Below are 12,901 nucleotides of genomic sequence, written 5' to 3'. Positions count from 1 at the left end.
CCATGCCAGGCAGATTCTTGTTCGCACCAGTCCCCTGAGATCTCTCTTCCCAAGGTCCCCCGTGGCCTGGAGGCCATCGGACCATGGAATCCGTGGTGGTTCAGTTTCATCCTGGCCTGCCTAGGGGCAGCACTGGTCCAGGTTGATCCTTTTCCTCGAAACACCCTTTTTCCCTGGCTTCACAGCTTCCCCCTGCCCCACTGGCCCCTCCTTCCCATCCTCCTCTGCCTCTGGCCTTGGCCATCTGATGTCACCTCTCTTTATGCTCACCCCCTAAGACCCCGTACTGTCCTGTGGCTTTCAACACCACCTATATGCCAGGGCATCCCATGTTTCATGGCCAGCCTGACCTCTCCCCAGGAACTCCAGACTCCATTATCCAAAACCCTGCCTAGATGCTTACTAGATCAGGGGTCCCCAGCTCCCCGTTTGTGGCCTGTTAAGAACTGGGCTGCACAGCAGAAGGTGAGTAGCGGCAAGCCAGAGAAGCTGAGTGCAGCGACAGCATTAGATTCCCATAGGAGCGTGAACCCTATTGTGAACTGTGCACGCGAGGGATCTAGGTTGCTCGTTCCTTATGAGAATCTAATGATAAGTGGGCCGGGTGCGGTGGTTCACGCCTGTAACCCCAGCACTTTGGGAGGCTGAGGCGGGGGAGGATCACTTGATGTCAGGAGTTCGAGACCATCCTGGCCAACATGGTGAAACCCCGTCTCTACTAAAAATACAAAAATTAGCTGGGCATGGTGGCACATACGCCTGTAGTCCCAGCTACTTGAGAGGCTGAGGCAGGAGAATCACTTGAACCTGGGAGGCAGAGGTTGTAGTGAGCCAAGATGGCTCCACTGCACTCCAGCATGGGTGACAGAGCGAGACTCCATCTCAAAAAAAAAAAAAAAAAAAAATCTAATGATAAATATACTGCACTCGAACCATCCTGAAACCATCCCCACCCCACCCCTAGTCTGTGGAAAAATCGTCTTCCATGAAAGCGGTCCCTTCTGCCAAAAAGGTTGGGGAACCACTGTACTAGGTATCTCAGACCATCATGGCCCGATTCAAACCTGTGCCTTTCCCACCTTCCCGACTCCTTCCTCACTTCAAGAAGTGCCACCAACATTTATCCAACTGGTTCAGCAGAAACGATGAAGTTATGCTTCTTTCTCTTCTGTCCTCCCCCAGATTCCGCATGCGCCCCTGTAACAGTCTCCTAATGGGCATCCCTGCTTTCACCCTTGCCCCTTCCAGAGTCTTCGTGAAGCAGCCAAAGTGATATTTTTAAAGCCAGAATCACACCACCATGTCACTCTCAGCTTTTAGCATTCCAGTAGGCTCATATTGCACTCAAAATAAAACTAAAGTCCTTAAGACCTACAGAACACAAATAAACTGGGTCTGACTCCTACCACTCGCTCCCTCCACTCCAGCCACCCTGACCTCCTCACTCACATTTCCTCCAGCAGGCCAAGCATATTCCTGCCTCGGGGCCTTTCCACTTGCCAGTTCCTCTGCTTGAAACACTTTTCTTTTTTTTTCTTTTTTCTTTTCTTCTTTGTTTTGAGACGGAGTCTCGCTCTGTCATCCAGGCTGGAGTGTAGTGGTGTGATCTCGGCTCGCTGCAACCTCCGCCTCCCGGGTTCAAGTGATTCTCCTGCCTCAGCCTCCCGAGTAGCTGGGACTACAGGCATGAACCACCATGCCCAGATAATTTTTATGTGTTTAGTAGAGATGGGGTTTCTCCACGTTGGTCAGGCTGCTCTCAAACTCCTGACCTCCAGCAATCCACCCGCCTTGGCCTCCCAAAGTGCTGGGATTACAGGCGTGAGCTGCCGTGCCCAGTGCCGGGCCCTTGAAACACTTCTCCAGGTATCTCAGCAACAGGCTTCCAACTTTATTTAGGTCTCTGCTCAGATGTTGCCTCCTCCCAGGGCCTTCCCTGATCACAGCTGAAACAGCAATCCCTGGACGCCTCACCCGCATCACACACTAGGCCCTCCCTCTGCTTTATTTTTCCCCATAGCATCTCCATCATCTTACATTCTGTATGAAGTGTTTGTTTATTGAAGAATCCCACAGCACCAGAGACATCTGGATGTGAAAAAGGCATCTCCAGATTCCATGTGTGGAGGGAGACGGGGGAATGGGGACCCTCTGTGGTGCTCTTTCCAGGGTGTGTTCTTTGTTAGGACAATGAAGACACACAGCTTATGTGTCTTATCTAACATTTCCCCAGGGCCTGCACACAGTGGATGTGAATGAACACAAGAAGAAAGGACTGACAAAGTGAAACAGCAAATGAGCAAAGGAAGAGGCGGCAGCCTGGGGGTCCTGGCAGTCCTCCAGCAGAGAGGACCCCCGGCTCCCATTCCTTGGGCTGGTGCAAGGCTCTGGTCTGTGTCCCCTGGGGAGCCTCCCAGCACAGGCAGCCCCTGCGTAGCAACTGGACCTGGACAGGGACCCAGCGCCCTCTGGTGGCCGAGACTCCTGAGGCTCCAGGCCAGGCCTCTAGAGTCCTGGTGGTTTTCAAGGACTTTCTTTCCCACAGTCCCCTTGGAATATCACAGAAATCCCTAGGAAACAAAGCAGCTCAGATTTGTAATGAAGGAAAGAATGCCATGCTGGGTACCCAGAGTCCTGGGCTCTGGTTCTAGCCATGTCCCTGACTCTCTGGGTGACCTTCAGTGTGTACTGGGATTTGTTAAGCTGCCAAGGGCTGGGCTTGGGCTTGCCACTGTAGGGAGTGGGGGTGCCTGCAGCAGCACCCCGACTGCCCGCCTCTTGGCCTCAGCTTGCTCTAAGCCCTTACCCATCAGGAAGTGCTTGCATGAATGAGTGAGCTGAAATCTTCCTATGGCTCTAGCATCCCTCCAAGCTTTGCGTTTTGTGTCCACACACATCCTGGAAGAACACCAGAGTCTCCATTCCCCCAGCCCCCTTTTACCCATAGGATCTGGAGATGTCTTTTCCACATCCAGATGTCTCGTGTGCAGTGGGATTCCTAAATCTGGAGCTCAGGGGGAGGTGTGCACTGAAGACAGAACTTCGGGGTCATTAGCACCTAGAGGGTCTGTGACACCTGGAGAATGACTGGCTTGCTGAGGCCAGTGGTTCCCAGCCTAGGCTGCATACTACAATCATCCGGAAATCCAGTGAGCGTGGATGCCCAGACCCCACCTACCCAGACTGATGAAATCAGAGCCCCTGCGTGTGGGCCCAGGCATGGGCATTTGATTTAAAATTTTTTTTATTCTCTTGGTAGGTCACTCACAGAACATGCATGGACATTTTTACAGGCTTTCAGGAGATTCTTTGTGTAGCAGGGTTGAGCTACACTATATCTGAGCCTAGGACCCTGGGAAGAACTCACAGAAGGCAGCAGTAGAGGCTGGGAAGGAGATTGTTATGAGGTAGGAGGAATAGCAAGTAACGGGGGTGTTTCAAGAACTAGAGTTGAGTGCTGCTGAGAAGTCAAAGTCCTTGTTGCGTTTGTTTTGGAGAATAAGGTTGGTGACTCTAATAAAAGCCACATAATGGCATCATGGGGATGAAGGAGAGTTAATTGAGGGGAGAATGGGGGTGAGAAAGTGGAAATGAAAGTAATCAACAACTCTTTTGAACAGTTTTTGCTGTGAAGAGGAACAGAGAAACAGGGAGGTGGCCGAAGGGGAATGTGAGGTCAAGGGAAGGTTTAAGATGTGAAATTACAGAGCATGTTTGCGTGTGGCTGGAAAAGCTGCTGGTAGGATGAATGGGTCCAGGAAAGTGTGAGGACAGCTCAATTTTCCAAGCTCTGAGGTGAGAGGAGCCGGGATCAGAGCATAGCTGGGGACAGACACTGTTTCTACTGTCGGGGTAGGAAGAAGACAGATGGATGCCAGTACACTTGCAGATGCGGTGGGAGAGGCTGACCTGTTTCCCCAATATGCCTGTGAGGAGACACTGGGTGGGGATAGACAGGAGGTTCTGGGGAGGAGAAAAGCTGCCCCACTAGGGAACAGGGTCTCTGGTGGCAGAGAGTGCCTGCCTTACACTGTTAAGAAGGATGCAGGCAGTCTGCTTAAATGGATTTCTCTGGCTGTGGGCAGCTGTGTGCAGGCACAGAGGAGGTCTGGGCTCACCCAAGGCCGGGGACTTTGCCAGACCAATAAGATGAAACGAGAGAGAACAGGGGGACTATGGAGAACAAAGAGGGGATGGTGGGCAGACGCCTCGAAGAGCCAGAAAAGGGTCCCTGCAGGTCGACATGGCTAGGCAGGGGCGGTACTGGCCGCGCTAAAGGAAGTGAGCTGGAAGGAGGCCAGAGGATGAGGCTTGGACAGGAGAGAGCAAAAATTGTGTGTCCGTCATGAAAATGAGGTTCAGGATGTGCAAAGGGTGTGGGCAGCTGAGGTGGAGTTGCGGTGAGGGGCTGAGCAGCCAGAGCCCTGGAGGTATGACGCTTGTGTGCATGGCTGGCTCCTAGGATGGCGACAGGAGCAGGAGCAGAGGGAACGCAGCATGGAAGTCTTCAGGAAACTTCTCTCCCCCTGGAATGTCGGCTCCCGGAGAACAGGACCAAGGCTGTCCTGAACACGGCCGTGTCCCCCAGCGCCTGGCACTGAGTAGGCACGCAGCAAAACTCTCATCAAGAATTATGCCTGATACGTCATCTGTTCTCTCTCCTTTAAAGAGGAGACTGAGGCCTGGGGTTCCCAGAAGTATCTGCAAATTGTTGGAATTTCAGCAGGGAACAAGTGTTTTGGGTGAGGGTGTCTCTGAAATCCCTTCCACCTGCCCCCTGCCCCCACTGCCTCCCCCAGCTCGGGCCTCCGGGTCTCCAGTTGGGCCCTCATGTTGCTCCTTTCTGAGTCTGACCAGTAAGCCTCACGGCTCCCTCCGCCTGCCTCTTTGTGTCACTCCGGCCGTGCAGGGCAACATGGAGTCCTAATGATCTCCATCCCGTCTGTCTGCTGCAGTGGATTTGAGCCCATGGGTGGCAGGTAAGGCCCAGGTCACCTGTGCCCCTGGAACCGGCACAGGGTGCTGGTGTTGGCCGCAATGAACGTGGGCAAGGGCGTGTGCTGTGAGTGCCCCTGCCGGGAGCTGCTCTGAGCTTTATTATCTGTGAGTCTGCACACTATTCATGAGGAGGGCAGGGCAGGGCTGAGGTCCTCCACAGGCAGCCTGCCTTGTTCCTGCAGGCCAGGGTGGACACAGGCGTGTGTCCGCATGGGCCCACTGTTTGCCCACCAGCCCACCCCTCCTGTCCCACGAGGAGCACCTCTCCCCTCTGGCCACCACTCTGCTGGGCGTTCAGGGCCGGTCACAAGGGGCAGGGCCCTTCCTCCGCTCACGACTCAGCAGGGTCACCAGCTTGGCCTTGAAACCTGCCTGAGGGTCAGGGCGGCCTGTGCCCTCCACCTGATCCAGCTCCAGCAGCCGCCGGTACTGGGCCTCCAGGGTGCTGTCGCTGGCCGGGCCGGGCCAGCTCAAGTCCTGGCCGTTGTGGTAGATGGGACTGGTTGTGGGGCTGCAGCTGCCGGGGCCCTCGTGTGGCTCAGGTTCCCCGCCGTGCAGCGTGGGGCTGGCCTCCAGCACACACAGGTTCTCATAGAGGTGCTCATTGCCTAGGGGCCCACTGGTGTGCTTGCACACTGAGGCGTAGAGCCCGGACGCTGGATCGTTGGGCTCCAGGCCTAGCAGTAGCGGCAGGCTCTGGGGTCCGGGCTCGGCCAGGCGCACCCTCCTGGACATGGGTGGCTCAGGTCCTGGTGGCATCTCCCGCAGCTCTCCGGGGGTGTCCAGGGAGGGCAGAGAGGTGGCCCGTGGCAGGGGGCAGGGCTGGGGCCTGTTCAGCTCTGGCAGCCGCTCCCGCTGGCGGGCGATGGCCCCGGCCACAGCCCTGCACAGGTCAGGGGCACACGGGGTGCTGAAGGCAAAGAGGCCCTCACCCGAGTTGCAGCGACGGCCAGCCTCAAAGGAGAACACGCCCTGGGCACAGGGGACACGGGTGGGGATTAGTAGGAGGGTCCAGGTTATCAGCCCCTCACCCTTTCCCACCCCTGCACCTCACCTTGTCGGAGCCGAACTTGCGCAGGAAGTGGTAGGGCCAGCTGTAGAGGGCCTGGGTGCCCTTGGCCTCCCTCAGCTGGATGGCATCTGGGCCCAGCACCAGCAGGGCCGGCCCCTTCAGCTGGCAGCGGGTGGCGGCCTCAGTCCTCTGCACCACCACGGGAAACTCGCCCACTGTGGCAGGTGGCCAGGACAGCCCCGTCAGTCCCACAAAGACCCAGCCCTGGGTGTGGGGGGCTGAGGCTGCCCTTGCACCTCCTCCAACTTACCTTCCTGCCAGGAGGAGTAGATGGAGTTTTCCTCCATGGGAACCAGGCCCCTCTTGGGAGACTGGGCATCTGTGGATCCTGAGGAGGCCTCCCCTGTCCCCTGGGGAATGAGTTCAAGTCAAAGGTGAGAGCACCGCACTCCCATGCCTTGTCCCCTCCCCTCAGTATCCCAGGACTCCACCACAAGCCAGGGCATCCAGGGACCTGGGCTCCAGTTCCAGCTTTGCCCGGCTCGCTGCATAAGCCTGGGTCCCCTTCCGAGCCTGTTCTCCCACCTGGTTCCCCACTGAGAGTGCTGAGCTGGGAAAGAGGCGCTGAGCTTGAGGGTGTCTGAGAGCTGCAGATCACTGGGGACACAAGGGGATGTCCCCTGCAGCCCCTGGGCTTGGCTGGGCCAGCTTCTGTATGTCTCTGACAGCCTAGAGCAGTGTAGGGACAGGAGTGTTCCGGCTGGGACACACATGTGAGCTGGGCAGGGAGCAGTACCCCAGGTGTCTTCCTCCATTTCACCGCAACCACCTGCTACGACCCTGCAAGGTGCCCCCAATCTCTGCCTCATCCCCACACCCCGGCCTTCAGCATGTCCCCCGTGCTCTCTCCCACTCAGCTCCTCTACTAGGACCACCCTGGCCCATAGCAACACAGCCGGGTCAAATGCCACAGCTTCCTCACCAGGCTCCTTGCTCCTGTCAACTGCCTTTTTTTTGAGATGGAGTCTTGCTCTGTCACCCATACTTGAGTGCAATGGTGAGATCTCGGCTCACTGCAATTTCCGCCTCCCGGGATTTTTTTTTTTTTTTTTTTAAAGATGGAGTCTTGCCCTGTCACCCAGGCTGGAGTGCAGTGGTGTGATCTCGGCTCACTGCAAGCTCCGCCTCCCAGGTTCACGCCATTCTCCTGCCTCAGCCTCCCAAGTAGCTGGGACTACAGGCGCCCGCCACCACGCCTGGTTAATTTTTTTTGTATTTTTAGTAGAGACGGGGTTTCACCATGTTAGCCAGGATGGTCTCGATCTCCTGACCTCGTGATCCGCCCGTCTCAGCCTCCTAAAGTGCTGGGATTACAGGCGTGAGCCACCGCGCCCAGCCCGCCTCCCGGGTTTAAGTGATTCTCCTGCCTCAGTCTCCCAAGTAGCTGGGATTATAGGTGCCCACCACCACACCCGGCTAATTTTTTGTACTTTTAGTAGAGACAGGGTTTTGCCATATTGGGCAGGCTGGTCTTGAACTCCTGACCTCAGGTGATCCACGTGCTTCGGCTTCCCAAAGTGCTGGGATTACAGGCATGAGCTTCCATGCCTAACCTCAACTGCCTTTTGTTTTTTGATTTTTAAAATATGATAAAATACAGAGAACATAAAATTTACTGTTTTAACCACCTTACTTTTTTTTCTTTTTTTTTTTTTTGAGACAGAGTCTTGCTGTGTTGGCCAGGCTGGAGTGCAGTGGTGTGATCTAAGCTCACTGCAACTTCTGCCTCCCAGACTCAAGCAATTCTGCTGCCTCGGCCTCCCAAGTAGTAGCTGGGATTACAGGCGTGTGCCACCATACCCAGGTAATTTTTGTAATTTTTTTTTAGTAGAGATGGGGTTTCACCATGTTGGCCAGGCTGGTCTCGAACTCCTGACCTCAGGTAATCCGCCTGCCTCGGCCTCCCAAACTGCTGGGATTAGAGGTGTGAACCACTATGCCCGGCCCATTTTACATCTTAAAGTGTATCATCAGTGCTTTTTTTTTCTTTGAGACAGAGTTTTGCTCTCGTTGCCCAGGCTGGAGTGCAATGGCGTAATCTCGGCTCACTGCAACCTCTGCCTCCCAGGTTCAAGCAATTCTCCTGCCTCAGCCTCCCGAGTAGCTGGGATTACAGGCATGCACCACCACGCCCAGCTAATTTTGTATTTTTAGTAGAGACAGAGTTTCTCCATGTTGAGGCTGGTCTCGAACTTCTGACCTCAGGTGATCTGCCCGCCTCGGCCTCCCAAAGTGCTGGGATTACAGGCCTGAGCCACCGCGCCCGGCCACCAGTCCTTTTTAGTATATTCACAAGGTTGTGCACGGTTGCCACTGTCTAGTTCCAGAACTTTTCCATCATCCCACATGGAAGCCCTGTACCCATGAGCAGCCACTCCCCACTTCTCCCTTCCTCCAGCTCCTGGCAACACTCATCTGATTTCTATCCCAATGGAGTTACCTAGTCTGTACATTTCTTTCTTTCTTCTTTTCTTTTAGAGACAGGGTCTCACTATGTTGCCCAGGCTGATCTTGAATTCCTAGGCTCAAGCAATCCTCCTACCTCGGCCTCCCAAAGTGCTGATTACAGGCAAGAGCCACTGTGCCAGGCGTTTGTTTGTTTTTATGGCTGAGTAGTATTCCATCTTGTGGACGGACCGTGTGTTGTTTATCCATTTGTCAGCTGCTGGCCATGCAGGCTGTTTCCGCCCTCTGGTGGCCGTGAGTAGTGCTGCTATGGACGTTCACGTCCATGTGGGGTTTTTTTAAGATAGGATCTTGCTCTGTCTCCCGGGCTGGAGTGAAGTGGCACGATTACAGCTCACTGCAGCCTCGACCTCTGGGGCTCACGTGATCCTCCTGCCTCACATGTACATGTTTTGTTTGAACGCACCTGTTCAAGTTCTCCTGGGCACACACCTAGGAGTGGACCTGTGGGCCACATGGTAACTCTGTTTACCTCTTTGAAGAACCCCCAGGCTTACTTCCTTTTGACCCATCACAGACCTTTTGGGGCTTTACAAACATGTCTGGCTTAAACCCTCCAAAGCCTTCGCCTCTCACTCGGAACAAAACCACACACACGGCCTGGGGCATTTCAGCCGCTCCCCTAAGCTCTGTGAGTTGGCTTCCTCCTGCACTCCTTCCCTTCCAGCCACGTCGCCTTCTTTCTGCCCTTAAACACCCGACACTGTCCGGCCTCGGGGCCTCTGCCCACGGGACTCCCTGTGTTCACAACTCCCCAGGCTGCCCCTGTCCTCAGACTTTTGCCCAGCGGGTTCCTGTCATTCAGGGCCCTCCTCTGAGAGGCCTTCCCTGACCACCCTGCCCGTCGCTCCCTCACTTCCTCCTGCTCCCCTGCCGGTCCATTTTCTCCACGGCATGCACAGCCCTCTGAGAGTCATTATAGATTTACTTTTCCCAGGCTTGTAGGTGCTCGGTGGAGCTTGCTGGGTGACGGGATGTGAGCGTGGAGGTGGACAAGTCGGGGGCAGGTGCCCCAGCCCAACCACCCCGCTGCCTGCCGCACTCACCGGGAAGGCCAGCTGACAGATGGGGCCCATCCAGGCCTGGCGGTGCTGCGCAGCCAGTAGATGGCTTCGCTCGGTGGTGGTGAGCAGGAAGGCACCGGTGTCCCGGGGGCAGCTCTCGCCGTCGGCCGGCAGCACAGACACACAGTCAGCCAGGCGGATGACCCGTCGCTCCCCTCGCCGGCCAGGCCCTGCTGACCTGTCACCTGCTGCTCCCAGGCCACCATCCCGGACCTCCCAGCTCTCCAGCCGTGCCACGCCTGATGGGCCTCCTGCATACAGCAGAGCCCACACCTTCCGCCAGCACTTCTGCGGGAGAGGAGCGGGAGGGCGAAGACCCTTGGGTGGCAGATTGTCCGTGCCACTCGGCTCAGCACAAGCTGCTCGGCAAACGCTCCCAGCCAGGAGCGGGCCTCTGCTCCCCAGTTTCTCAGGGCGCCAGGGAAGGAGGCCTTGGCTGTGCTTGGGATTGGTCAGCCCTGGGTTCAAATCCCAGCCTGCTCTTTCCTAACTGTGACCTCCACAAGCATCAATGTCATCTCTCAAAAGGCCATGGAACTCGAGCTGGGGCTGCTACTGGGTCATGTTTGTAAAGCATCCAGTGGCCAGGCAGACCATCAGACACTGCCATGATGTTGGTTCCCTCCCACCCCCAAAAAGGGGCACTTGGGCCACAGGCCAAGAGCTGGGGTGGGAGGGAGGCCTCCGCCTCACGCTGTTAAGGAAGGAAACATGCAAATAGCTTCGAGTAAAGGAAACTGACGGTTTATCTGCCTGGGCAGCAGCTGCAGCTGAGCTGCGGGGGTGTGGGGCTGCTGCCGAGGAGAGGTGACACCCCTGCCTCCTTGCTCCCAGGACAGTGCCACTGCAGGGAGGGGCTCCACCCTTGGGGCCTCCTCCAGCTCAGCTCCTCACCCTATTTAGGGCCCTCGGTGGCACTATTTCATGGGTCAGAGGCCGTGAAGCTCTTCCCTGCTGGGAGGTTTGAGCCTTCGACCCTCTCCCGCTCCTGTATTCCCGTCTCTCCTGGAGGCAGGGTCTGGCAGAGCCTGCTCAGCCCCTGCCGTCTCAGGCCGACACCCACACTCTGTTCCACTCCCCATACCTGGGTAGGATCCTCCACCCTGACTCCCTTCCCAAGTCTCCCAGGTCTGCCTGGGCTGTCCGAGGCAGGGGCGGAAGCTGCATTCTCCACCCACTGTTGGTCCTTGGCAGCTGCCTGGCAGCCAGGGGTCCCCACCTTGCCAAACTTGACATGCTGCTGGTAGAGGATGCCATCCTTGATAGGGGTCTCCAGAGGGTCCATGGTCACGGCCAGGAGCAGGGCCGCCGCTTCAAGACCTGGGGAGACTGATGACAGGCTGGACGGGAACTCCTCACACTTCCCCTTCTGGCCACTTCCCGTCCCTCCGTCCAGAGGCAGCTGCAGGCTGGGGGGAGGGGAGCCTGTCTTCAGCTCAGGGGCTGGGGGCAGCATGTATTTCCTCCCTGGGGTTCTGGCTGCCCAAGGTGCCCACACCTAGCTGGAGGGAGCCCCTGGCCACCTGAAGGCAAACAGCCTTTGCACGCACCTGGTTCAGCTGGGCACGAGCGTCTGATCGCAGTCTGGCTCCCTGAGTCATGAGTTCCCGCCCCTCCCCCGTCCTGTCCTGGGCAGCTGCGCACCCTGGGCCTGACACTCCCTGGCCCTGCCTCCACCCGGGACCCTTCTCTAGCCAACTCCTGGCTTTCCCACTCGGCGTCCTGGCTTGAGTGCCTCACCCCATCTTGCTGCTCTTCTTTCTCCCTGAAATCTCTCTCATGTTCACCTGCTCTTCTCCACCTCACGAGCCGCTGAACATCACCAGCCGTGGCATCCCCCCAGGGGCCACTGCCCCACTGGGGCTCCATGCAACACTCTCCACAACCCAAGACCAACCTGTCTCTCCCCTTCCTGGGGTGCAGCCCAGGCTCCTAAGGCCAACACTCAGGGACCTGTGTGTTCTGGCCTCCATCTCCCCCAGGCTCATTCCCCCAGACCAGCCCCTCCAGGGCCCCCTCACCACTGTGCTGCCTGGGGCGGTGGGCCGCCTCTTCCTCCTGGAGGCCTTCCTTGACCACTCCACGCTGTCCGAGAGCACAAAGGCCCTCACGGTATACACTCACGCTGGGCATCCAGTCCACATGGGACCCACAGCCCTGAATGGCCCCAACCACGTGAGTGTGGGTGGCAGGTCCCAGGGGGCCCCGGAGAGGTCACATGTTCATTTAAAGCTTTGCTTCCTGCTGGGGGCTCCTTTTGTTGGCTTGCCTAGCAGGAGGCCAATAGCGGAGCTGTGTGTATACCTTTATTCTGGAACAGCCTCAGGTCATTCAGCGCCACCTCTGGGAGAGAACATGGAAGAGGATAAGGAATGCCATTTGGGAATGCACTTGGCCAGGAAATATGTCCTAAAGGCCTCCTGGCACCCGGCTCTGTGCCCGCTGTGGCCCAAGCAGCCCTAAGCTCCGGCCACCTCAGACGCCACATCCTTTGCGTTCTCATCGCCATTTCAACAGTGAGGAAATCGGTGCTCAGAAAAATTAAGTAACTTGCCCAAGGCCACATACCAAGTGACAAATACGGCTTGAGCAACCGCCGTCTCACTGGAAAGAGCATGTGGCCATACACACAAAGTGCCTGGCTCAGAGAAGTGTGGCCGTCTGTGCCGTTCCCTGCCTACCTCTCACCAGATGCCGAGATCCTGCTTCGTCTGCTAGCGGTCTTGTGCCTGCCGTCCACATTTCTGTGTGTGCGTCTCTCTCTCCCCTCGCCTGACGGCTTCCCAGGCAGCCATCTCCCTGGCCCGTCTAGGTCCTCACAGCTCAGCAGAGCTGGGCACAGAGCAGGCTTAGGGAGAGCTTGTGGCCTAAATGGCAGTTCTATGACGTCTGCTGCCTCCTCCGTCAACGGAGTGGAGGGCTTCCTCCAGGTGGCCGGCACAGGCAGGCAGTGGGTGGGGGTCCTGAGGCAAGAAGCAGCCTCCCAAGGGGCTTCAGGAGAAGCCCCTGAAACATCACAGCACTGACAGGAAGAGTGAGCCTGAGAGCTATGACAGCTGGCCAGGGACACCAGAGAATCCAAGCACTTCTCCTTGGCCCGCCAGTGTGGTCCCTCCTTGAGTCATAAATTCAGACAACCCAGTGGAGAGACCCTGAGTCCCCAGAGGCGGGCACCAGCTCGGTGGCTCCTTCCACAGCCAAGTACCAGCGGGCCAGGTGTTGGCAGTGCTAGCGGGAGATGCCGGGGCCTTGCCTCAGAGGGGCTCCAGAGGTCAGAGGTGATGTCTGTCCAGGAACCAGG

The 12,901-nt window shown here is 57.1% G+C and overlaps 1 protein-coding gene across 2 annotated transcripts; it reads right to left on the bottom strand.

The window, feature by feature from the left end:
• Positions 1-3,226: 3,226 nt before the first annotated feature.
• DOK3 (docking protein 3) lies at positions 3,227-12,819 on the bottom strand. 2 transcript variants are annotated; one of them, XM_054556299.2, is made up of 7 exons: positions 12,282-12,819; positions 11,622-11,943; positions 10,820-11,009; positions 9,583-9,888; positions 6,321-6,420; positions 6,053-6,225; positions 3,227-5,970 (listed from the first exon to the last, which is right to left on the bottom strand). In XM_054556299.2, the coding sequence occupies exons 3-7, from the start codon at positions 10,883-10,885 to the stop codon at positions 5,293-5,295; spliced, it is 1,323 nt and encodes a 440-aa protein (XP_054412274.1). In that variant the 5' UTR covers positions 10,886-11,009; positions 11,622-11,943; positions 12,282-12,819; the 3' UTR covers positions 3,227-5,292. The 2 variants fall into 2 exon arrangements, with proteins under 2 accessions (XP_054412274.1, XP_054412275.1); XM_054556300.2 differs by having other exon boundaries at positions 12,289-12,819.
• Between the last annotated feature and the right edge of the window lie 82 nt (positions 12,820-12,901).

This window comes from Pongo abelii, chromosome 4 (genome assembly GCF_028885655.2).
Source record: "Pongo abelii isolate AG06213 chromosome 4, NHGRI_mPonAbe1-v2.0_pri, whole genome shotgun sequence".
Classification (NCBI taxonomy): domain Eukaryota; kingdom Metazoa; phylum Chordata; class Mammalia; order Primates; family Hominidae; genus Pongo; species Pongo abelii.
The sequence above is the reverse complement of the archived record's forward strand: the minus strand, read 5'-3'. Positions and strand labels throughout refer to the sequence as shown.